Source organism: Podarcis melisellensis (genome assembly GCF_964234715.1).
Source record: "Podarcis melisellensis genome assembly, chromosome: 15".
Taxonomy (NCBI): domain Eukaryota; kingdom Metazoa; phylum Chordata; class Lepidosauria; order Squamata; family Lacertidae; genus Podarcis; species Podarcis melisellensis.
In genome coordinates this window covers 19,755,583-19,779,605 of record NC_138532.1, presented here as the reverse complement: position 1 = coordinate 19,779,605, position 24,023 = coordinate 19,755,583, and the positions used below count along the sequence as shown (strand labels likewise).

General features: G+C 42.9%; 2 protein-coding genes and 2 long non-coding RNA genes across 5 annotated transcripts in view; 1 reads left to right on the top strand and 3 right to left on the bottom strand.

Annotated features, from left to right (window-relative positions):
• Positions 1–1,571: 1,571 nt before the first annotated feature.
• On the bottom strand, positions 1,572–4,344 carry TIMM8B (translocase of inner mitochondrial membrane 8 homolog B). Its single transcript, XM_081890086.1, has 2 exons — positions 4,141–4,344; positions 1,572–1,954 (listed from the first exon to the last, which is right to left on the bottom strand). Exons 1-2 carry the CDS (start codon positions 4,225–4,227, stop codon positions 1,787–1,789), a joined length of 255 nt encoding a protein of 84 aa, XP_081746212.1. The 5' UTR covers positions 4,228–4,344; the 3' UTR covers positions 1,572–1,786.
• A 28-nt stretch (positions 4,345–4,372) lies between these two features.
• BCO2 (beta-carotene oxygenase 2) overlaps positions 4,373–24,023 on the top strand; it is a 64,924-nt gene continuing 45,273 nt past the window's right edge. Inside the window, exons 1-2 of the mRNA XM_081889875.1 lie at positions 4,373–4,540; positions 6,438–6,539. Of these exons, the coding sequence (XP_081746001.1) occupies positions 4,480–4,540; positions 6,438–6,539 (163 nt within the window). The 5' untranslated portion in view covers positions 4,373–4,479. The remainder of the gene's footprint in view (positions 4,541–6,437; positions 6,540–24,023) is intronic.
• On the bottom strand, positions 10,131–12,378 carry LOC309357747. The gene is made up of 2 exons (XR_014163224.1): positions 10,964–12,378; positions 10,131–10,627 (listed from the first exon to the last, which is right to left on the bottom strand). It is a non-coding gene; the product is annotated as an uncharacterized lncRNA (long non-coding RNA).
• On the bottom strand, positions 17,980–23,666 carry LOC309357706. Of its 2 annotated transcripts, XR_014163173.1 has the most exons (4): positions 23,554–23,666; positions 22,310–22,462; positions 20,288–20,430; positions 17,980–18,633 (listed from the first exon to the last, which is right to left on the bottom strand). It is a non-coding gene; the product is annotated as an uncharacterized lncRNA (long non-coding RNA). The 2 variants fall into 2 exon arrangements; XR_014163174.1 differs by lacking the exon at positions 23,554–23,666 and having other exon boundaries at positions 22,310–22,473.

Sequence of the window (24,023 nt, the reverse complement as noted above, 5' to 3'; positions counted from 1 at the left end):
AGCTCATTCTACAGCTTAGGGGCTGCAAAGATGCACACTGAAGAAAGAACTTGGCAGTAGTTACCTCTGCCCTGCAGCTTATGCTGTCAAGAGGTAGAGTCTACACCATAAACCAAACATTGGTTCCCTCTTACCCAGACCCTGTAAGGAGGACTGGGGCTATACATTAGTGGCTTCTTTGCATCCTCACCAATTTCCCACTGAAATTCCCACCATGCCTCTGGGGAAACCATGACTGTTACAGTACCTATAAAACTAGTAAGTTTGTAGTGTAGGTAATTCATCATTCCCTCCTTTTATTTAAGTGGGCCATGGTAACTCAAGGCACACAGGATTAACAGGCTGGTTAGAGTAAAGGGTTTTGGACCTTTCCCCTCTTTCCTTATCCTTAATGGTCACATCTTACCTTCTCACAGTAACATCCTGCTGGAGCCGTTTTATCAGCCTCCTGACCTTCTCCCCTCCGCTTGGTCTCCCTGCACAAATACAGTTGCCTGCCATCACCCCATATCTGGGGAATAGTGAACAGAATGCCACATGGTTCTGTCCTAGGTTGTGGTACCAGTGCACAAAGCTTATTTTTTGAAAGTAGTTCTAATGTGTTGCTATAAAAAGCAAAGCAACTCAAGTTATTTTGACAAAAACTATTTTTTAATATGTGCAAGGTATCGACATGAATAAATTCAGGGGGTCTGCAATAACAATGTTGGCTTCACCCATCGGCGGTCAAAATGAAGAGTATAATAGCATTTTAAGATTTTATACACCATTGTAAACATGCACTGATGATTTTGGGAGGTGGGGGAGATGAGACACTCTTAGATCGGAAAGAAATTGTGAAAGGGGTGGGCTTCAAAAATAAATCTGAAGAACAGCAACAGCACACACACACTATAAATGTAATTCCAACTTCTGGAGGGAGAATGGCAGAGTGAAGGATCTATACCTGTTACCGGCTAAGTGCAAGCCAGGAAATCCTACATTACATTTGCAGAACTTGTAATCAGCACTCTGGCACAGATCTAGAAAGCTCTGTTTGAAAGCAGCTCTTTCCTCAAATGGCAGAACATTTGTTCTGCAGGGATAAAATATGCTGACCAGGTTCACAGGTGTTCATTAGAAGATAGTAATTCATTAAGAAATGTGCTTCAATTCCAATTTGCATGCTCGTAGAATGGAACTGAAGCAGTATAAACTCCAAAATAGAGAATGGGATGGCTGAATGGATTTTGACTGCAATCATTAGCAGCAGCAGTAACTACCGTACAAATTAGTTTTGAGTTGTAAAGCAACTTTCTGTTCTCTTATCAAATGGAAAGAGTACACAAGACAGCCTATGTGAGCTATAAGATCCCTCAAAGAGGCTAATGAATAGGGATAAAAAAGACAGCTCCTTCGGAAAAGAGTTTGCAAATGCTCCCCCCCCCCCATTTCCCCCTAAGATTTCCTGAAAACACTTCTACCTTTGAGAGAGAATTTTAAGAGCATGCTATATAGTGTGAGGGTATATGTTTTCCCTATTATCCTGCAATGAAGAAAGCAAAGCAGTTAGGTTTTTGCTGCAGAGTGAATTTGTTTAGACAAGTCTTGATTTATTAGCTTGAAAGGAGCAAAGATTTTGTTCTACACAACACAGTCTAATGCCACTTAGGCATGAACAGTCATGTACAAATGGCTCTTCAAGCATTGCTGCACTGAGGTAGAACAACTGACAGAGTAGGGGCCCAGTGAAAGACCTGGCTCTTGTTAAGTCCGTTGACCAAAGGGGACCTCCTCCATGCGGCAGTCAATGGCCTCCTTTCTGTATTATCTGTGCAAAGCGATTGGTGATGGACAGTGTTGTGTCTATGAAGCGGTTGACGCAGTTGGCGAGGCAAGTTTCTGTTCTGGAGTCCAGCTTGGAACCTGGCTTGTCAACACATTTTTCCCAGCAGACCTCCATGAAGTTGTGAACCTGAAGTAGGGAGAGAGAGATGAGAACGGATACAAGTATTAACAGCACTCCCCATTAGGACCAGCCTCTTTCAATTCCACTCACAACCTTCAACATGGCAAGTTTCCATTGCCCTCTGCAAAGGGTAACACAAGGCCCCATTTCCCTCCCCAGCTTGGTGTACATGTAGCAGATATCCCTGCAGTCGTGTTGAGCTTTTGATGGCACAACATAGCTACAGGGGAGACTCACACCCTCAGAAAGTGAATCTGGCCATTTGGGTGATGTGTGGCATAGGCCCTTGTCTTGACCATCTTAAAAACCCCAAAAACCCATCCCTCCAAAAGTATGGGTTTAGTGGGTAAAGTAAGTGAAGCTTTAACACATATTCAAAAAACCAGGACATCTGAAACACCCCCAAATTTGAGAAATACATTCCAGGAGGAGTAATCTGTGTATGAAAACCACATTTCTCACATAGACATCCATACAGCATGTACACATGTAGCTAGTAACACTGAGGACGACACTCATACCTCAAAGTTACAGAAATCACAACAATCAAGGATCAATGAGTCCCACCACCACCCCCAAGTAATAATTATAATAACACAGTGGTACCTTGGTACTTGAACGGCTTGGCTCCCAAACAAATCAGCTCCCAAACGCTGCAAACCCGGAAGTGAGTGTTCCAGTTTAGAAACATTTTTTGGAAGGTGAATATCTGAAGCAGCTTCCACGGTTTCTGATTGAGTGCAGGAAGCTCCTGCAGCCAATCGGGAGCTGCACCTTGGTTTTCGAACCATTTCGGGAGTCTAATGGATTAAGTTTGAGAACCAAGGTACCACTGTAATAATAATGGAAGTGCATACTCTTCAAAGCTCTGTTTATTATTTCTAGAGTATGGGTCAGTGGTACAGCTTATGTCCTATGAAAAATGTCCCGTGTTCAATCCTTGGCTATTTTCCAGTGGAAAAGAAGAGGTAAGGCCCTGGAGAGCTGCTGCCAATCTGAGTGGACAGTACAGGGCTAGATAAACAAATGGTCTAACTTGGTATAATATAGCTTCCTACATTCTTGTGGGGAACCTTTGATGTGAGAAACAGATCTCTGGCGGAGAAGCCTGGAACTGGGCATTTAAAAAAATCACTCCTCCATTTCTCACAGCAGAGCTGAAGTGAAGCTGTAGGAGATCACTCCCCACCCCAAACACACATGTGGGAGGAATTGCTTTGACCTTGCCACAGCGGTGCAGCATGAGGCTGTGTGCCAACAGCCCAATCCTATGCCTATCTACTCAGAAGCTAATCCCAATGAATTTAAAGATGCTTCCCAACCTCGCATGCCTCAAAAGTAGTATTTGTGAGAAGGGGTTGCAATTCTAGCAGACCCCCCCATGAGAAAGTATCATGTCCAACTTCTTGGGGTGACTGTCAGGACAGAATAGACAATCAAAGGTCTTAAATGAATTCTGGGGAGGAGGTTTTAAGGTATAAGAAGAGGCAGAAGGTCTGGGTGGAGAAAGGGTATAAGGCAGTTGCAGCCATTTCAGAAAGCCCAGCCACCTGAAAAGGCAGAACAATAAAGTAAACTATAGCTCAGGTTTCTTAACAGGAGGGTGGATCCAGTTTGGATTCTCTTAATGGAAGCAGATATAGTAAATAAATGACGTTTGGAGAAGACTTATGTCTTTCACTTGCCTGGATAGAAAGGGGTGTGTGCAGAAACCTCTGGCTTTTGTACGGCTGCAAGGCAAATGTTACCGTGCAAAGTTATGAGCCACACCTATGGTGTCACACTGGCGTGAAGATCCTGGAAGCTTTCCCAGGGGGAACATGGCCCTGAGCTCAGGAAGGTCCCTAGTTTTGGTTTCCCCCCAAAAAGGAAGGGGAGAGGAGCTCAGAAAGGGCCTTACAAAGGAGCGGGGTGGGGTAAAGGGGCGTGCTATTAGGGATCTGTCAGACCCTAGTCTGAGAGAGAAGAGGGAATTACTATTAGGTCTGAGTCGTGGACACGCATGTGGGTTCAGACGAGACAAAAAAGTTCGTAACACGGTTGCTCTGGGCGGGGTGTTCCATGGAGAAGAGGCCAGGTTCAAGCCCCCGCCCCACTCAGCCAGCCACTCCTCCTATTTCAACCTAGGCGATCTCGCACGGTTGTTGTACCTCCATGCACACACACACACACACGTATCTCGCGGCATGTACCTGGGCGGCGAGGCGGGCGCGCTGCTCCTCGACGGCCACCAGGCGCTGCAGCTCCGACACGTCGGCCTCCCTCTCCGGGTCCTCCATGGCGGAGCCTCTGCCCCGCGGCCTCCCCGAACCGAGGTGCTACGGAAAGCCCCCCTCGTAACAAGGACGAAGGCAAAGGCGAGGACCGCTCTTCCCACACCGGAAGGTTCGACCGGAAGCGGCTCTTCGTCGACCGGAAGCGCAACGTCTCGCTTCCGGTTCCGGGGCAGTGAGTGCCCTTGGGCCCTATCCCTCCCTCTCTCAGAGCGGGAGGGCACGAATAGGCAGAAGGGGGACGGCGAGCGGGTCAAGATGGCGGCGGGGCTGCTGCTGCTGCGGGCGGGGCTGGGCAGACCCCACTTCGGGGGAGTCGGTAAGTGAGCGGAGTGGAGCGGGGGGGGGCGGATCTGACTTGCCTTCTGCCTCGCAGGGACTCGCCCTTGTCTCTCCTCCCTGTCTAAACTGACATTTGAGAACGGAGGAAGCTGCCTTATACGGAATCCCGACCTTTGGTCGACGTAGCTCGGTACTGTCTGCACTGACTGGCAGCGGTGGCTTTCCAGGGTATCAGACCAGGGAGTCCTTTCCCTGCCTTGCCAGGGGGCGCTATGGAAGGGGTGAACTTAGGTGCTTTGCCCTTCCCCATAAGGCAGAGGGACGTAGGATACAGCCTCGTCCTGAGTCAGACCTGTAGCCCAGCGCACTGTTGTCTGTACTGACTGGCAGCAAAGGCTCTCCAGGGTTTCAGGCAAAGGAGTCTTTTCTCAGTCCTACTCCGAGACGCTGTAGAGGATTTCACCTGGGAGCTTTTGCATTGCAGGGCACGCGTGGTTCTGTCACTGAGCACCCCACCCCCCCAAAAAAGCCATTTTTGGACAAAATAATATATATTGGTACTGGTGGTTCTTTGCTTGTTTCTCCTCCACTGCTGTCCCAGTGGTATTTGTCCCTGTGGCCGGGAAGCTTTTCCTTTCAGGTCTTCTTTCCTAGCTTCAACTTTTGTCTGCTGCTTGCTGTGTTGCGTGGAGCTGTAGCGTTATCCTTTTGAAGGTGACTCTCTTTTGAAGCAAGAGGCAAGCTTTGGGGTTCCCTAGATGAGATACCTGGTTTTCTTGCTCCTTTCTTAGGAAAGGCTTCTTTATCATTGTGGTCCTTAGGTATTTGCTAATGTCAAACTAATTTGCTTTGGTAGCTGCATTTTCCTTTGCTTTCACTTCACTCTATACCTGCTAACCTTCCAGCTGTTGCTCACAAGCAACTTACTCTGCACACCTTTCTGCTTCAAGAATTTTGTTGGGGTGGTGAAAGGAGCATGTCTTAATAATTAGAGACTGAGATATTTCTCCTATGTTAGTAAAACCCGTTTTTACTAAAATGTGTTTTGTGTGAAAGACAGACACAATTTTGTGCAGATCAGAACAATGCAGCTTGTTCTTTCAGATGTGGAAGAGCAACATTTAATTACCAATTGTAAATCTACACACACACAGTTCTAATTACACATGCAAGTCATCAGCTTGCAATACATGAGTGCCCCAAGGCATAGAAAATATTAACCAGGCTAGGTTTCGCCGCTGCCATCGCAAACCCTTGGTCACATACACTTTGGGATGTTGTGCAGCAGCCTCTGAGATTATGCACTGCCCTGTAACATGTGACCTAAGAGCTAGCATGTGAGTGGAGAAGAGGGTAGTTTACCTTTCTTTGCAAAGAAATAAAAGCATTGAAAGGGGACATGCATTGACCTAACTGTTCTCTCTTTTGCTCACACTGCTACCTACCCATACCTCTTTGTTTGTGCAATATATGGAAATGTAGGTTTGCACAATATGATTTTGGAATGCATCCAAAATTCCAGTGAAGCATATCTGGAGGACATCTTGTCCATCTGTTATCCAGCATCCCATCTGTACTAACTTATGGGCTGCTTCACACATGCATGTTCATAACTTCAACCTGGGAGGCCTGGGACCCCCTTTTGTTGCCATGTGAGGCGGTATCTGGAGGATACTTATATATTGATACCACACTGACTTCTTGTATCACCTGTCTGTAGATTCTCATAGTGGATTTTCTTGTCATTCAGTGGCTGGAAGAGCTGTATCTCTTTTCAGTTTCCTTTGTTCCTAAGAGCTTCCCTTCCAAAGTCTTTTCTTTTTTAATATTAGCACGTCATTAGTACTTATTATTGCATGCATAAGCACTTTACTCAAGTCTGAGGATTAAAGTCCTCTTCCACCTTGGGTGAAATTTGCCTGTTCTACCCACAGTTCTCCTGAACAAGATTGTCTTCACCAGACCAGCTGTTTGTGTTGCAACTGACAAGCGCCATCCTCTGACATGTAAAATCCACACATCCCCCAGGAGTTTAGGTAGGTCTTTCTGTGCTTTTGTTTCATGTGGCCATGCAAAATAGTTCGTGTGTTTTCTCTCTCTGTAGTTATGACAGTCATCCTCAACTTGGCAAGCTAAAGCTGGAGGCGTGTTAGGAAGAATTTGCTTTCTGTAGTTTAGCAAGTGGTAAATGAAATCATTTTAATGACAAATTATTGTCATTGACAGTGCTTTCAGTAACAAATTACTGTTTTTGAATTTATTTCACTCTTCCCGGAAGGCTTGGGGAAGATCCTAGGATTATAAAAATAAGTTTTAGATTAATAATTATGAAAAACCCCATTCCTTTAACTTACGGAGCTAAAACTTCTAGACTTGATGGTTGCAGAGGCGTACCTGGGAGTGTGCTGGGAGTGTCTGAAAAGCCAGTTGGGAAGAGAGGTCAACTTGGTGGAATTTCAGTTCTCAGCATTCCTTTGTCTCCTGCCTGAACCATGCTGGTTCCATCCTACACACTTCAAGCATGCACCCAAACAATGCCTGTTGTTTTTCTGTCTCCTACTTTCCCAATTTATTTATTTTTTCACAAATGTGTATGTTGCAAAGCTGTGTGTTTACATCCCGGTACAGAAGATGTGCACTCATTTTATGCAGTTTGCTTTATTTGCATCCTTTTATTCTGAACTTGAATGATGTGGTGAACAATCTTGGGACATTGAATTGCATCCTTGAATGTAGTGGAGTCTCAGGCTGCTCATATAATGGACAGTCGTGATCATCTGCAAAACAGGAATCTGTTCTCTTGGGTTGAGAAAGAAACACTATTTTGCTATCCTGCTTGCCATGCAACCTCCTTCTTTTCCATAACGGTCCATAGACAATTATGTACTTTGCTGCCTCTGGCTTGTTTTAAATAGGACAACTAATTGGATGTTTGGTTTCCTAGTTCATGGGAACTACACAACAGCCTTGCAGTAGATGAGCCTACAATTAAGAATGCATTTGGGTGCAGTTTTTTTAGAGGCTGGCTGAGGCCCCATGTGGTGTAGAGCTCGTGGTAACTAGATCTAAGCTGTTTCACTCAAAGGTGTTCTCTTCTAGAGGTTTTTTAGCACTGACTAGTGCTCCTGTCCCAAATGCATTGCATAAAAGTAAGCCATTTCGGAGTCTGTGTTGTTGTGTAACTACTTTCATGTAATATATCTTGAACTAGGTTCCTTAAAAGTAATCCAGCAAGGATGGATGAAAGCAGAACAGTTGTCCACTTACAACTCTCCTTGCAAACTTAGCACCTTAGTGCAACCTGCAGATATTTGTTAATACTCTCAAAGTCAAAATTTGTGCTTTAAAGATGTAGGTGGTGATGGAAAAATACACTTGTGCCGTATCTTCGACCATCTGCCTTTGTAATTAAACACTCTTGCTTTTGACATGTGCCAATTCAACTTTTCACAGTGGCTGATCCTCTCTCCACAGTTAGTCTTGAATGAAGCTGGTGTTTTCCCTGGTGTGTAATAGTTCTTTTCTAGTCCATATATACTAGTTGTGGCACTAGTTATGTGTCTGTTGCATCTGCTAAGTTCCTGCAGTTTGTATGCAGAATTTTAAATAGAATCTGGTGTTCTTGCTCACAACTTGGATTTTTGGAAATTTCGTCTCTTACCGTACCAGGTTTTTTAAAAGCAAGTTTCTAGTCCTCATGGCTGTGGAGATATGCTTGGGTGCACCCAGGTTGTGTGTGCAAAAGCTTCAATATTCAGGGGGTCAGGCTTATGTACTCCCCTCTCCCAAAGCTACCTGCCCCTCCTTTCTCAGCTCCAGTCATATTCTTCTTCCAAGACACACTCAACCATCCCTCTGTCACCTGTAGATTTACTTCTGCCACCAACTTGCTACATCTCCACAAAAAAGAAGGTATGCAAATATCCACTGTTCAGTTCAGAATAATGCATGCAAATGATTGATAAGCAAATCTGCATAAATGATGTTTGGGCTCCTGATTTGGTTGTGGGAGGCTGGGAGAAGGGGTTTTTTTGTGCCATCAAATTGTTGTTTATATTCTTCTACCTTGTGAGCCACTTTGGGCACAATGGTGTGTAAAAGTGGCATACAAATAATCGGATGAATATATTTAAATATACTATTTCTACGCATCTTGAAGGGCCGGAAGAGAAGACAAAAAAAGTCTTTACGCTTCCACCCAAATCAGTGTAACATTGGTAGCAAACTGCCTCCATGTGTGATTGATGCTGGGAATCAATGAAAAAAATCCATATTTTTTGTAAGAGTCCTGTCAGAGGCAAGGTTTTTTGTGTTTTTGTGTTTGTGGGTTATGTGGCTTGGTTACCTCCTTCTCCTTGCCATCTGTTTGACCTCAGATCTGGGACAATACTTCATTTCTGCCAACATTAATCAGTTTCCATTTCCTCTTTGGAGGCTCAACTGATATGATCGTTGGCATGAAGAAGCCAACTGTTGTTGAATTTCAGGAACCCTTCGGGGAATGGGGGAGACCTATAAACCCAACTAGCTTGCATTGATTTGTTGACAAATGCTGAATCATTAAAGGTACCCTTTATTCATTCCCAGCTCTCGAGCAGCCGTTCCTGGAGATTATTAACAGTGCTTCTTTTCTCCCTGTAGCTGGTTCCAAGGCTGCCTCTCTGCACTGGACAGGTGAGCGAGCAGTCAGTGTCCTCCTGCTGGGGCTCCTGCCTGCAGCTTACCTGTATCCTGGACCAGCCATGGACTACTCGCTGGCAGCCACTCTCACACTCCACGGTCACTGGTGAGTAAGGAGGGAAGCAACCCAACCGGGATTAATTCCTGCTGCCTCTCCTGCTCAGTTCAGAACCCTGGATTGCAGTGGGGTCCAGAGGCTGGTTTCTCTGTGCTGTTTTGACTCTGTAGCCCTGGAACTTGCTTCATCCCATCATTCCTTCTGAGATCTGGACATCTTTCAAGCATGGTAGCAAGTTCATGAGAGGCTCAGGTGGCCTCATTGGCACGGAGTGCCACTTTCAACCAGCTTTCAACCCAGCCGCACCCCTATCTGGTCAGGGATGACCTAACTTCTGTCGTTTATGTTCTAGGTTCCCTCTAGGTTAGATTACTGCAAGACGTTCTACACAGGGCTGCCTCTGAAGGCAGTTCAGAAACTCTGCTGGTGCAGAATTCAGCAACCAGGCAGCTCACTGGGCAAGATGGTTGGAGCGTATAACACCAAACCTGGCCTGACTGCACTGGCTGCCAGTTAGTTTCCCAGCCCAATTCACAGTTCTGGTTTTGACCTATAAAGCCTTAAATGGCTCAGGACTGCAATACCTGAAGGACTGCCTCTCCTCTCCTCGTATGAACTGATCAGGACTCTGAGATTATCCTCTGAGGCCCTTCTTCATGTGCCTCCTTCATGAGAGGTTCTGAGGGTGGCAACATGAGAATGGGCCTTTTCGGTAGTGACTCCCCATTTGTGGAATGCTCTCACCCGGGAGCCTTTGTCACATCTCTTTTGACTCCAGGCAAAAAGTGTTTCTCGATAGGCCTTTGGCTGATAATATTCTATGGCCCTTTTAAATAGGTTTGTAGGAGAGGGATTACAATATTGCTTTGTTGTGTATTTTGCACCCTCTTTTTGTATTATTATCTTGCGAACCGCCCTGTGATCTTCAGATGAAGGGTGGTATACAAATTTAATAAATAAATAGAGTGTGAAAGGGTTGGGGGAGATTCTTGGCTTGCCACATTGCTCAACTAAAGATGAGTCTGTAAACAACAGCAGGGGTTGCTGTAACTGAGGGAGCTGCCACTTCCCTAGAGATGTGCAGGCACCTCTGTACTTTATTTCTGGCGTGGAGAGTCTGCCGCTCTGCAGATCTTGTTGGGCTCCCATCTGTCCCAGTCAGCAAGGCCATTGGTCAGGGATATTGGGAGTTGTAGTCCCAAGAGCATCCGGAGGGCACCAGGTCCCCAAGCCTTGCAACGTTTGAACCTACTTTTCAGTAAAATTGTTACAAATGTGTTGCATTGGGATTGGTCCGGCCTCTGAATGCCAGATGCTGGACAAGCAAGCAAGAAGTGTTCAAGCCCCACGTTGGACGAAGGATTCCTGCATTTTCAGGGGGTTGGACTAGATCAGTGTTTTTCAACCTTTTTTGGGCAAAGGCACACTTGTTTCATGAAAAAAAATCATGAGGCACACCACCATTAGAAAATGTTAAAAAAATTAACTCTGTGCCTATATTGACTATATATAAAGTAATTCTCTTGAATAGGAATCAAATAAACACAAAGAAAGTATTTTATAATTACTTTATTATGAAATAGTACGTAAACAGAAATATGAAAAATTATAAAATACTTTATTTTAAAATCTTTCGAATTTTTCAATTTTCCCCACGGCACACCAGGCAACATCTCACGGCACACTAGTGTGCCACGGAACAGTGGTTGAAAAACACTGGACTAGATGACCCTCATGGTCCCTTCCAGTTCTATGATCTTTCCCCAGGCTCTGCTTGTAGGCTTCCCAGGAGCACCCGGCTGACCACCGCTGGAGGCAGAAGCTTTTAGTCAATTCTTACGGCTTCCCACTTTTGCTCTCTGCCTTTTCTACATGCTGTCCTATAAATTTACTCTCCCTTCCTGGGCTTTTTACAAGCCTTTAGAAGCATTTTACCATTACAGTTTACAAGCATTCCCAGGAATATGCCATATAGACTATAGAGGTTTATCCATGTCTGTTGTTTGACTTAACGCTAGAGGGCAGTGTGGAACTTCAGAGACCCAGTTTGGTCCTGAAAATATGTAACTTGCCAGTGAAACAATGTAAGAATAACAGTTTCTTAGAAATGGCCACCCCCAGCCAGCAGTACAGCAGAAGCAGCTATTCTCTCCCAAAGGTCCTCCCCTCTCCCCCCACAACCCAAAAAAATTATTTGCCATCAGAGGGAGAGAAGAGCAGAGACTACACACACTTTTCTGGGGAGGGCATTTCACAGGTGGGTAGCCAGCAGTGGAAAAGCCTTGCTTTAATAGTAAACCTCCTTAATTTCAGAAGGCCAAAGAACCTGGAAGTGGTCCTTTGATTTCTGCATCCAGGCAGATTCCTATTGAGACAGGAGGTCCTTCAGGTAGCATATTATATCTTTGTAGGTCAATACCAGCATTTTGAACTGCACCCAGAAGCCAACTAGTTAATCGGCAAACTGACTGTTGTTGGGTTTTTTAATGTTTATTAGAAATTTGCAACAACAAAAAAATCTCTTACGAGTTTACAAGATTACAAGCATTATAAATTGATTATAGAACATTTATGCAATATAAAGAGGAGAAACAGGAAAGGGAGGGACCCATAAAAGACTAAACAAAAAGCCGTTCATACAGTAGCTCAACAGATTTAAGGTATGTTCATTACAGAGCAAAAATTTTACTCAGAGAAGAAAACATACCATAGACACTTGATACGCAGGATACATCAGAGGAAGACCTTGAGAGTGAGGGTGGCTGTTTGTCTCTTGCAAGATAAGGCACCTGAATTCTGGAACGGGTTGCTGGTAATGGAACCTGTTACTGTGGAGGAGGAGCTTTTTTGTTTTCTTGTTAAAAACTCTTGTCGGTGTTTTTCTCAAGCTCAGCACTCTCTGCACTTTGACTGCGCTCCTCTTTGTTTTCAGATTCTACACGCGTAGATGAGTCGAAAAAGCCCGGTACACAGTTTTTCATGGCTCTCTAGTGGCTGTGGTGGCTCATTGACAGAAGCAATGTACAGTGGTACCTCGGGTTAAGTACTTAATTCGTTCCAGAGGTCTGTTCTTAACCTGAAACTGTTCTTAACCTGAAGCACCACTTTAGCTAATGGGGCCTCCTGCTGCTGCGCCGCCACCACACAATTTCTGTTCTCATCCTGAAGGTACTATTTCTGGGTTAGCAGAGTCTCTAACCTGAAGCGTATGTAACCCGAGGTACCACTGTATTTAGCATTAACTCTGGAAGTGTAAACTTGATTCTGACCAAACTAATCCTCCCAGAACAAAATATACATTAGGAGGCTTTGTATTGTGTCCTAGGCATCTTATTTTTAAAAAACTCGTCTACGCATGTAGTATCTGAAAACAAAGAGTGCGTTGGGTGCCAGATGTGAAATATATTGGCATTATTTTCAGCTCTTCTACCCCACTACCTAGTCCAGCATTCAGTTTCCATAGCGGCTAACCAGATGCTGCTGAAAAGCCTATAAGCGCAACAGCACACTCATAACCCCCAAGAGCTGGCATTCATAGACATATTTATTATACCGGAGGCTGTATTCTGTGTGGGTTTGTCTAATCCCCTTCTTAAAGGCATCCAAGATCAGTGATACCAACCTTAACCTTCTGCTGAATTGGTAATTCCTGAAATAATAGTGCAGTCTTGGAATGCCTGGCTGATGAATTCTTGGCAGCTGATTAAAGGTGCCAGGGCTGTGTTCTGCTGTGCTTTTTGCTGACAGTGCTGTTTGTTGTGCCCATAGGCAACATGTCTGCAAGAGCTGCTGTAATACTCCTTGGCACTCCTCCATAGGCTTGTTGCATAGTGATCGGTTAAATGCGATGTTCATAAAATACCTTTCTGCTTCGGTAATACAACCTATTCAGCACAACCTATGCTCCTTCTGACTTGCTTAATAATGCTATCTGGATAATTCGTGAAAGCAGTTGTGGTCCTCAGTTCCATCAAGGTTAGATTTTGAGCTTTTATCTTTCCCACTGATACATTTCACACCTGATCTCAGCAATGATAACTGTCCAATTAAGAAGGCAAATAATGTTTTTTTGCGGAAATGGAAAGGGGTTGATCTTTGACGAAGGCCGCCAGCACCCCTCTCAGGGGTGTGTCAAATGACCAAAAGGGATGTTGCTTTGGGGATCAGCCAATTCCTATGGAAAATGCCCTAGAAAACATTTGAAACTATGTTGGGTTGAATCGTCTTCATTTTTAGCTTTTTCTTCTTCTTCCTTGTAGGGGTCTTGGACAAATAGTAACTGACTACGTCCATGGAGAGACATCTATTAAACTGGCCAACACTGGCCTCTACATGCTCTCAGCGCTCACCTTTGCTGGCCTCTGCTACTTCAATTACCACGATGTGGGCATCTGCAGGGCCGTGGCCATGCTGTGGAGCCTCTGAAGCACAATACGTCACCTACCGGCAACATTCAACGATTGTTCACCGCTGCCTCTGCTTCATTGTATTATTGGCGAGTCATTGAATGAGGGAGAAATAGCAACAGGGGGTCCCACGCTGCATATAGCGGAATGACTTGGGGAAAGAGGCATCCAGATAGCCATTCATCAAATTGTGGGGATCTCTCGCTGAGAAAAGAGCTAGGCTTGAGACAGGCTAGAGAGCTCACAAAGTTTTGGTGTTAATGCAAAGGGCAAACTAGTAGTGATTGTAGCGGCAGCCTTTTTTTGTATGGCTGACCCTTTCCCCTGTCAAATGGCAGCTTGGCTTCAACAGGTGCAGCAGAACTGGTCTTGAATTCCAGTCACTTAGGTTTTTTTGGTCCTGATATTGCAATTAGTGGATTGTGTACACGGCATCTTGCATGGTGCTCAGGCTGGGCCCTAAGCAATTGCTGTGCAAAAGGGAATTTTTCTTTTTTCTTTTGTTTAATTGATGTACAATAAAGAATTTACAGAACCCTCAACTGTTTGATTCTGAAGTCTCTTTCTTTGAAAATCCTTTCAGTTGTCCATAATGTTGCTTTTAAAAAACCCCCACAATCCCTTTAAAGTTAACAGCACACTGTGTCCTCTCCCACTACTAGCAAGGCAGTTAACACTTTGAATAAAACAGTTAAAATTTTATTTGGAAGATAAATCAATGAATGCTTTAGTTGATTGATTGGGGTTGCGTGCTAAGAACTCCTTTTGTTTTTTTGTTCTTCCGAGTTGATAGAATGAGAATTTAAAAAGAAGATACCAAAGGTGGTAGCTTATGTTGTAAATTGCCTCTCACTCCCTTTTATCCCCAAAATCCACCTATATTGAGGTTTGGAATTGGGCATTCATTGCAATCAACAGTTAAGATTAAAACAATAAAAAAAATATAGTAGAATTTTAGATAACTTGTTCTCAAACTGTTAAGGTCAAAAGCAACACTTTTTATTGAGCCCAACAATGAATAGGAATCCAGTCCAATGGGCACAGTGCTGTTTGCAGTGATATATTAAGAAACATGTTTTAAACTGTCATATACAAGTCAGACAATTGTGCCACCAAGCACAGTATTGGCTGCTTTTGACCGGCTGCGACTTCTGCAGCTCTGAAGCAGAGAGGGATGTCTTTCTGCCCCCTGTTGCCCAAGAAATGCTAAGGAGATAACCCTGTAACTTTTGCTGAACGTGTGCTGCAGATCTGAGCTATGGCCTCTCACTTGGGAAAATTGCCCAAATAAAGGTAAAGGACCCCTGGACAGTTAAGTCCAGTCAAAGGTGATGGGTTGTGGCACTCATCTCACTTTCAGGCCGAGGGAGCCGGCTTTTGTCCACAGACAGCTTTCCAAGTCATGGCCAGCATGACTAAACCGCTTCTGATGCAACGGGACACTGTGACAAGTGCCAGAGTGCACGGAAACGCTGCTGCAGCGGTACCTATTTATCTACTTGCGCTGGTGTGCTTTCAAACTGCTAGGTTTGCAGGAGCTGGGACAGAGCAACAGGAGCTCACTCTGTTGCAGGGATTTAAACTGCCAACCTTTTGATCGGCAAGCCCAAGAGCAGACATAGGCAAACTCGGCCCTCCAGATGTTTTGGGACTACAACTCCCATCATCCCTAGCTAACAGGACCAGTGATCAGGGATGATGGGAGTTGTAGTCCCAAAACATCTGGAGGGCTGAGTTTGCCTACGCCTGCCCAAGAGGTTTAGTGGTTTTAACCACAGCGCCACTCACATCCCTAATTGCCCAAATATTCCTTAAATAGCTGACTAATCTCTTCTTTAGCAACATTTGAAGTATATTGAAAACAAGACCTTGGCTCAAGTTCTCTGCTTGCTTCATGTTTCCAGACACCTTCAAATGTTACAGAAAAAGCACTGTCAACACTGGAGACTGGGAGATGAGATCCCATCATTTGCTGCGTCACTTGTTGCAGTCTTTAGTTTAAACCTAATTATTCAGTTCTTGGAGAAGCATGGCGTTTTTGTCTCAAGACCAATGACGACAACTCACAGAACTGCCTCCCGTCAATGATTCACTTGAGTCCACAGCTCTGATGCTCATAGCTGAGGGCTGTCTGAAGCAGGGATTTTCCCAGAACAGTGAATGACCTTAAACTCCATGTTTGAACCAAGGTGTTTGAGACTGAGGTTCCTGCTTGTTCCTACCTTCCCCATTTCCGCCCCCACAATGCATTTCCATGGTCACAAGGTCTAGAAACTTGCTTTGAAAACAAACCTCAGATTTACAGGTGTCTGTACCAGAAAACACGACAAAACTGCAGAAACCAACAGCTCTTTATCTATTTGCATTTCTTTTGACTTCATTGCTTTTGCTTAATTGATTTCCTCACTGGCAGTGGTTGGACTTAACTCTTGGTTTGTAGCTGAAATAGCCTTATTCCTCATTGCAAATCTCTCTTTTGTGTTAGGGCTTGTCGAAGTTGGCTGTATTGTTTAATGCTCTTCCACTTTGATTTAAGGCCCTACTGATGGGCTGTATGGCAGAATTTCAGTGTCCATGTGGGTCTGAGGAGATGGAAATTCTCTTTCACATATTTTTTCATGCAAATTCTGCAGTGACTTACGTGAAGCACTTATTTGTCCATTGCTTATATTAATTTTATATTGTTGTTTTTGTTCACCTGCCCTTCACTTTAAGGTCTCGGGGGTTACAACATTAAAACACAATACAGTGGTACCCCGGGTTAAGAACATAATTTGTTCTGGAGGTCCGTTCTTAACCTGAAACTGTTCTCAACCTGAGGTACCACTTTAGCTAATGGGGCCTCCCGCTGCCGCCACGCGATTTCTGTTCTCGTCCTGAAGCAAAGTTCTTAACCCAAGGTACTATTTCTGGGTTAGCGGAGTCTGTAACCTGAAGCGTATGTAACCCGAGGTACCACTGTATAAAAAACTGTTTAAAACAACCTACAATCACAGAACTCTTAGCAGATACTACACCTTACATGACAGAGAAGGCAGCTAAATATTTTGCTACCACTCTTAAAGCGTATAACAAACTGAGAGCAAATTATCTGCATGTTACAATACTTAAATTGTTACAATACTTAACTTTGTAGTCTTCATGCAATTTGCCTGTGCAAACACACACACTAAAGGTGAAATGATTTGATAATAAGTTCCTGTATTACCTTTGGAGAAAGGCTATGTCACCATTAATCTAATTTTGGCTCGTTCCTTGAGTGGTGTTGCTTCGAGCCTCTTCATTTGGTTCATTAAATGGAATTTTTAGAGCCGCCTTCATCAAGCTGGTGGTTATGCTCCAGATGTTTTGGACTACAACACCCATCAGCCACAGCCAGCTAGCTGTGGCTGATGGGTGTTGTAGTCAAAACATCTGGAGGGCACCAGCTTGGTAAAGGCTGCTTTGGAATCTTTGCAATACTTCCATTGTGTGGTGCAGACTTGAAGATGTGCAGGAGTTTGGATGAGTTTTTAAATGTTGTGTTGATTTATAAAAGCAGGTTAGAAAAACACACTTTAAAAATCATAATAAACTAGCTATTAGTAAACAAGGTGACATTCAAACAGAAACTGGTTTAAATCAAATTGCTGTGTTTTTAATAGGGTAACATCTAAATTGATTCATGTTTATCAAGGTCTTTACAGCATGTGGTGATTTGCAGCTGCAAGAGATTTCCCCAGTCTGTCACCTTCACACAGCCAATTTTTCTCAGGAAGAAAATTTATTGTTCATAGTTGCTTATGCTGAAGTGGTAGATTTTGTTGCATAAATGTATTTCTTGGGAGACAAATGTTGAAACTTGTAGTTCATGTATTGTAGCGGGGTGGTCAACATGCTGTTTTTAAACTGATTGGAATGATTCTTAATAATAAGTTGAACCCTTTTAAAAATGGGATACATTTTGTTACAGAGCTGTTTTAATTACTTGTTTCTGTGAAAATGTGACTAGACGCTTACTCACATTTTTCAAGGATAAGGCAACAGAGATGGTCATAAATGAGTCATTGTGCGTGTATCTGATGATACACTGAGGAAGCACTTTCTTGCACATAAACTTTTTTGTGTGAATGACATAATTATTTCAGCATCTGTAGAGCACACTGAGGAAGTTCTGGGGTCAGTCTCCAGTAAAAGGATTTTAGGTTCCTTGCTGGCAAAGGCCCATATTTGATACCTCAGCTGGTTCTGGACTAGGTGAATCTCATCTGCTAAAAGATGGCTTATTGTACATCTATACTGGTTAATCATGGGCAGGAACACAAATGTATGAGAAAAAGGCAAGACGCAAAATGGTATGAAGATGCAGGAAACTTTACTAAGAGTTATAAAATGCCCAATGTATTTTATTACGCAACTTTCTCAGGAGCACTGAATAGTAGGCCTTAGTCCAAAATACTCTGTACAAAAATATTCATCAACTCAAATTACATATAGCATTCACAGTCATGAAACAGCCGCTTAGAAAAGTGGCACAGAGAGCTTTATAACAAAATATTTCTTTGTACTGCAAATCCCGCGATCCTATAAACCTTGTGTGTTTTTCCTTCAGGGCTCTGCAGTGTGTTATACAGATATTCCAAGATTTATTTATTAGGGACATGATTTTTTTCATTACAGTATTCTATATTATTTGTTTTACTTGTTTTACTTGTTTGTTTGTATTCCATTTCTAGTATTTTTTTGCTTATGTTTTTCTTGCGATGGTTATATTTTTCTTCTGGGAAGTGGGGAAGTATGTAGCTTTATAGACTCGTCTATTCCATCTATTCTCTTTATCACCAGTTGTGTGACTCTGTCCCTCTCGTTTCTCTCAAAGGCAAGGAAGTAGCCTTGCTCCAGTGAGGACTCAAATCTGTAGAATTGTCTGTCAGCTTTGGAAAATGGGGTTTTGAAGAATAGCATATCACTTTTTTCTCCTGGAATGAATTCTGGGACGTCTCTTGGCTGGAAAGAAGGAAGATTAGAAATGTATTATCTTAAAGAAAGTTCAGAATCTTGCAAACAGTGTCTGAAGCAAACCACCAAACACACAGGCAAAAGAGGCCCAGAGAGATCCCATGCTGAACAGCCAGTTCAGGAAGGCTTCTCAGTGTTTGAATTAAATATGCCTCTCTGTAATTTAAGACCCTTGTTGGAGAGTCAACTCAAGCAATAGGATCCTTCCACTGCAAGTAGTTCTGGGAACTGGTTAATACTTTGATATGTAACTCACATGGAAAATGCAACACTGTAGATGCTCATCAGACAGTTTCACATGACCATTACTTGGCCCTGGTCGTTCCATGCTCTAGCCGTGATTGTGCACAGTGAGATGTAATGCAACAAACCACGGTTTGTTGTGATATCTGAATTTGTGCTATCACACAAACCATGATTTGTGAATGTCCATGAAACCAGGATCTGAAACCTGGATTGAGAAGCTGGTGTGCTTACAACTGTTGGGGAAAACTGGTTTCGTGTTACATGTGAACCTGCTTTTTCTGTGTAACTTGAGCATAAGCACAGAGACAAATGGGACTACTTGATATTATTTAATCTACTTAAAATGTTTTACTGGGCTTTTCCAAAGTTGGTCCCATTTCACTTACACTGGTGCTCAATCACTGGTCCATTCTGCCCCATTTTGTACTTTTTATTATTTAAAATAATAACTAATTTTGAACCTTTTTTTTTAAAAAAATTGTTGCTTAAATCATACAGAATTTTGTTGCTAAAATCATACAGAAAAACAAGTTGAATTTGGACATGATTTGCCTTCAGGAAACACACATTGCAAAGAAACACAGAAGGGTATTGATTAATAAAAGATTGGGAAAGGATTTTGTACCGCATACCAAAAAAAGAAGAGAGAGTTGAAAAAGCAAGAAATCTAAGAAGAAATAAAAAGAAAAGAAAAATAAATAAAATAAATAAATTCCCCTCGAAAAGAGATTGTGAAACAGGATATTAAGATATTGCAAACACAGTTCTCATTGATAATAAATCAAGAAATAGAGTGGGAAATTAAATATTTAAAACAGAAACAATTCAAACAGGTTAACAAACCAGGGAAACTATTAGCATGGCAAATAAAGAAAAGACAAGGAAAATCCTGTATAAATAAAATTAATATAGAAGGCAGAGTTGTAGAAAAACCCTAAAGAAATAAGATATTTGTGAGTTTTTATACAGAAGTATATCGAGCTAATAAATTTAAGAAACCGCAGAAGAGGAAGGCAGTTGAGTTTTGAAATGTTAAAATGATTGTAAAACTATTGAAATGTATATAACTGAAAATCATAAATAATAATAATAAATTACATTATTTTATGTGTTTTCTCAAAATACATAAATTTCAATTCTTTTCATGCACTTTCCTGTGAAATATACGTCTTATACACATTCTAATCATAGCATACGTATTTTTGGAACGTATATGTTCCAATGCACAAGGAAGTTTGTCAAACTGGGTCAGTCTGCTGCGAAAAGATCAATCAGCCAATTCCTCATCCATCCCTTCTTGACCTGCGCAATTCCCTCCTAGAGAGTCAACAAGGCTGCAACGTTAAAGGTACAGAACTTTAAAAGTGATTCTTTATGGCAATTGGCAGTGGCTTACCCTAAACACCACCCTCATATTGCTACCGTCTTTCACGATTTGCATGATGTAAGTTTCACCGTTCCACTTTATGCTGAAGGCCACTGGCAGTCCTCTCAGGTTGGTGTCTTGGTAAATGTGAATATTCAATGAGATTCCAGGTTCTGCGCACAAAGGACAATCAGGCACCTTTTGAAAAAGTCTCTAGCAGTGGCTAACAAAGCTCAGAGCTGAGTGCCTACAATTGCACCACTTTCCTTGAGGTTTATCGCTTACTGTCAACATCATTCATCACCCCTTCCCTTTGATTAAGTGGGCACAACTTCAGTAAGATGCAATGTATTCAGCATGCTGGATTTCTGCACCAAGAAACCTCAAAAGTGTGTAACCTTGTGTTGGCGACTCAAAAGCATTTGACCAGCAGTAGAGGAGACTCTTGACAGTCCCATGGACTGCAAGAAGATCAAACCTATCCATTCTGAAGGAAATCAGCCCTGAGTGCTCACTGGAAGGACAGATCCTGAAGCTGAGGCTCCAATACTTTGGCCACCTCATGAGAAGAGAAGACTCCCTGGAAAAGACCCTGATTTTGGGAAAGATGGAGGGCAACAAGGAGAAGGGGATGAGAGAGGACGAGATGGTTGGATAGTGTTCTCGAAGCTACCAGCATGAGTTTGACCAAACTGCGGGAGGCAGTGGAAGACAGGAGTGCCTGGCGTGCTTTGGTCCATGGGGTCACGAAGAGTCGGACACGACTAAACGACTAAACAACCACAACAAGAGCATGTGGTCTTTGTGTGATTAACCGATGGTTTCTGCCTTGTTTTTGGTGAAGGCTGGAGCAAATATTCAACACTTCTACAAGAGCAAGCAGAGGTCGCTTGCTTAAGACGAGCTGAATCAGGTGGCAATGGGGGCTGACCAGATATCTGCATAAAACTGATGGCTTTTTAAGAACATGAAATATGATCCTTTCCCCACAGTTAGAACTTAGGTGTGCTGCTGGGTCAGACTCCATCTACTCCAGCATGTTGTTCTCATGTTAGTTAACCAGATGTTCTAATGGAAAGCTCAGAAGCAGGTCATGAGCACAATACAGTGGTACCTTGGTTCTCAAACTTAACCCGTTCTGGAAGTCCATTCCAAAACCAAAGCGTTCCAAAAACCAAGGTGTGCTTTCCCATAGAAAGTAATGCAAAATGGATTAATTTGTTCCAGACTTTCAAAAACAACCCCTAAAACAGCAATTTAACATGAATTTTACTGTTTAATGAGGACATTGATCCATAAAATGAAAGCAGTAAACAATGTACTGCAGTCACACAATCAATCAATCAATCAATCAATCAATCAGTAGCTGAATTGGGTTCCACACAGATACAGACACAAAACAAAAACTGCAAAAACAAAAATGCAAAATAAGTAGCAAAACCAGACAGACCTCAGCGTAACACTCAAAACAGAAGTGTGGCACTCAAATCATCAGCATAACACTCAAAACAGAGGTGTAACACTCAAACCAGAGCACGTTTGGCTTCTGAAAAAAGTTCGCAAACCGGAGCACTTCCAGGTTTGCAGTGTTTGGGTTCCAAGTTGTTTGAGTACCAAGGCGTTTGAGGACCAAGGTATCACTGTAGTACCCTTTTACTTGTGATTCCCCCCCAAAAGTTGTTTTTCTGTATTTCATCAAAGAGGGATGTGGTGGCAGAGCTATGAACATTTACAGGTATAGCTCAGTGCACCTTGTAAGACAACTAGTGGTTTTTAACTATCAGTGTGCTCCAGATGCATTTCCTGTTTAATATAGGTTGTCTTTAAAGACTGCAATGGACTCACAACTCCCCTTGCACAACTCGTTCCATTATTAAACTTCTGTTATACTTACAAAGGTATTTCCTAATGAGCAACCTAACTGTACACACCTGTCGTTGTTGTTTTTAAATGGTTTATTTTGTTCCTGAATACACGAAGCAAGAGAAAAAATAAGGTGATATAGGTGAAACCGGTTCAGACTTCAAGGAAGGGTTGGAAGTATTACTGTACCGTTTATCATTTCTTCGTCTGTCATGGGCTCAAATGCTGCCATGGCATCAGCATTATCCTCTGGTCTCACAATGAGCACGTGATTTTCTTGGTTTCGGAAGATCTGTGCTGCCTTGCATTTTTCAGATTTTTTAAAGCTGTCTGCTTCTAAACCTTTCAAGAGACATGATAAATGTGGATTCAGAAGGAGGGCTGTAGATTTTTCTCTTCCAGAAAGTAATTGTTTGGGGAAGTTTGTAATGTTTGAGGTTTTAACGTGTTTTTAATATTCTGTTGGGAGCTGCCCAGAGTGGCTGGGGTATAAATACAACAACAACAACAACAACAACAACAACAATTGCACCTCACATGAGTGCTTTGAAGTGGGGCGATTTTCTAACGCTTGAATGTTGAATTAACTTTTCTTCAGGCAGGTTCACCCTTGAATCAGTATTTTCAGCAGGCCTAGATCTCGTCCCCTCCCCAACCATATTTTATTACACCACGTGTAAGCACTGTTCTTCCTCTCTTCTTCTCTTCTGAGATCATTTCTGAGCATTAAGCCGCGGTTTCCCATTACACCTGAACTGGGAAACTTGGAGCACTGCTCCTAGCCAAAAAGGATATGAAACCACTCACTATCCCTGGTTTCATATCCTGTTTTATAAATGGAAATTAAACCACAGTTTCCCTATTCGGAAGTAAGGGGAAACACTGCCAATAAGACTTGATTGATGTGCTGAAGCTGAATGAGGATTGACAATGAAAGATGTGGTCACAACACTTGTTCTCAGTTTAATAAACCATAATTCTGGACTAGGATTATAATCTTTGAACTACATCAGTTCCACCTCTTGATTATTATTTTTTGTTCTTTTGTCTTGGGTAACACAGCACTGTATACAATTGCTGTTATATTGGTGCATAAATCTAATTGGCTGTGCTGTTATATGTGATTTAATTTACTGAAAGTTTGGTGGCATTGCATCATGTCTTGCACGAAACCACGGCCATTCTTGCTATGTGATGTTCAGCTGGGCGTGTGGAACCACTTGATCTTATTAATTCATTGCTGAAGTTAGAAAGCCAAGCTGACAGTGAGGAAATGGCCCAATATTGATTATCGACAGCATTTGATTAAACGGGGGGGGGGGGGAACCACCTATCCCATAAAGCCGCAATTCTCCATACAAAAGTGTAACACCACAAAACATTGGCACAACTCTTGTTTGTTGAGTAATTTATAACAGAGAATTTACAACTACCTTCATCTTCTGTTCCAGCCAAACCACGAACAGAGTAGGGAGAGAATGGGAAAATGTTGTTAGAGTGCATCCAGACAGTTTATTATTTGCTAGCTGGGTGTATTCTATCCCCCCATCCCGCTGAATACAAAGGAATTAATATTTACCCCCCCCAAAAAAACCCTCCCTCCTATTACCAATTGGATTAGAACAGGGGTTGTCAACCCTTTGGGGCCTATAGGTAGAGCTGGCCCAGGACATTTTGACTCCTGAGGTAAACCACTTAATGACACCCACCCCCCAGCCAACAAGGGAAGAAGGAGTGAATGGAGATCTACATCAGGAACAGAGGGGATAAAAATCTACATTGTGGCACCAGAAGTGCCTTCTATTTGCCAAGAGGTTACTGTGGAGGAGCTGCCAAGAAGGCAACGGTTCTGGCCTCCAAGGAGCATGCCACACTGTTGCTGCTACCGTGGCAGCGGCAGCAA

What these genes read in the sequence shown, in the direction of transcription:
- TIMM8B (XM_081890086.1), bottom strand. Translation starts at nt 4,227, where the DNA reads ATGGAGGACCCGGAGAGGGAGGCCGACGTGTCGGAGCTGCAGCGCCTG. An exon ending in GCGCCCGCCTCGCCGCCCAG is followed by an intron (nt 1,955 to 4,140) that starts GTACATGCCGCG and finishes TCCCTACTTCAG; the next exon opens with GTTCACAACTTCATGGAGGT.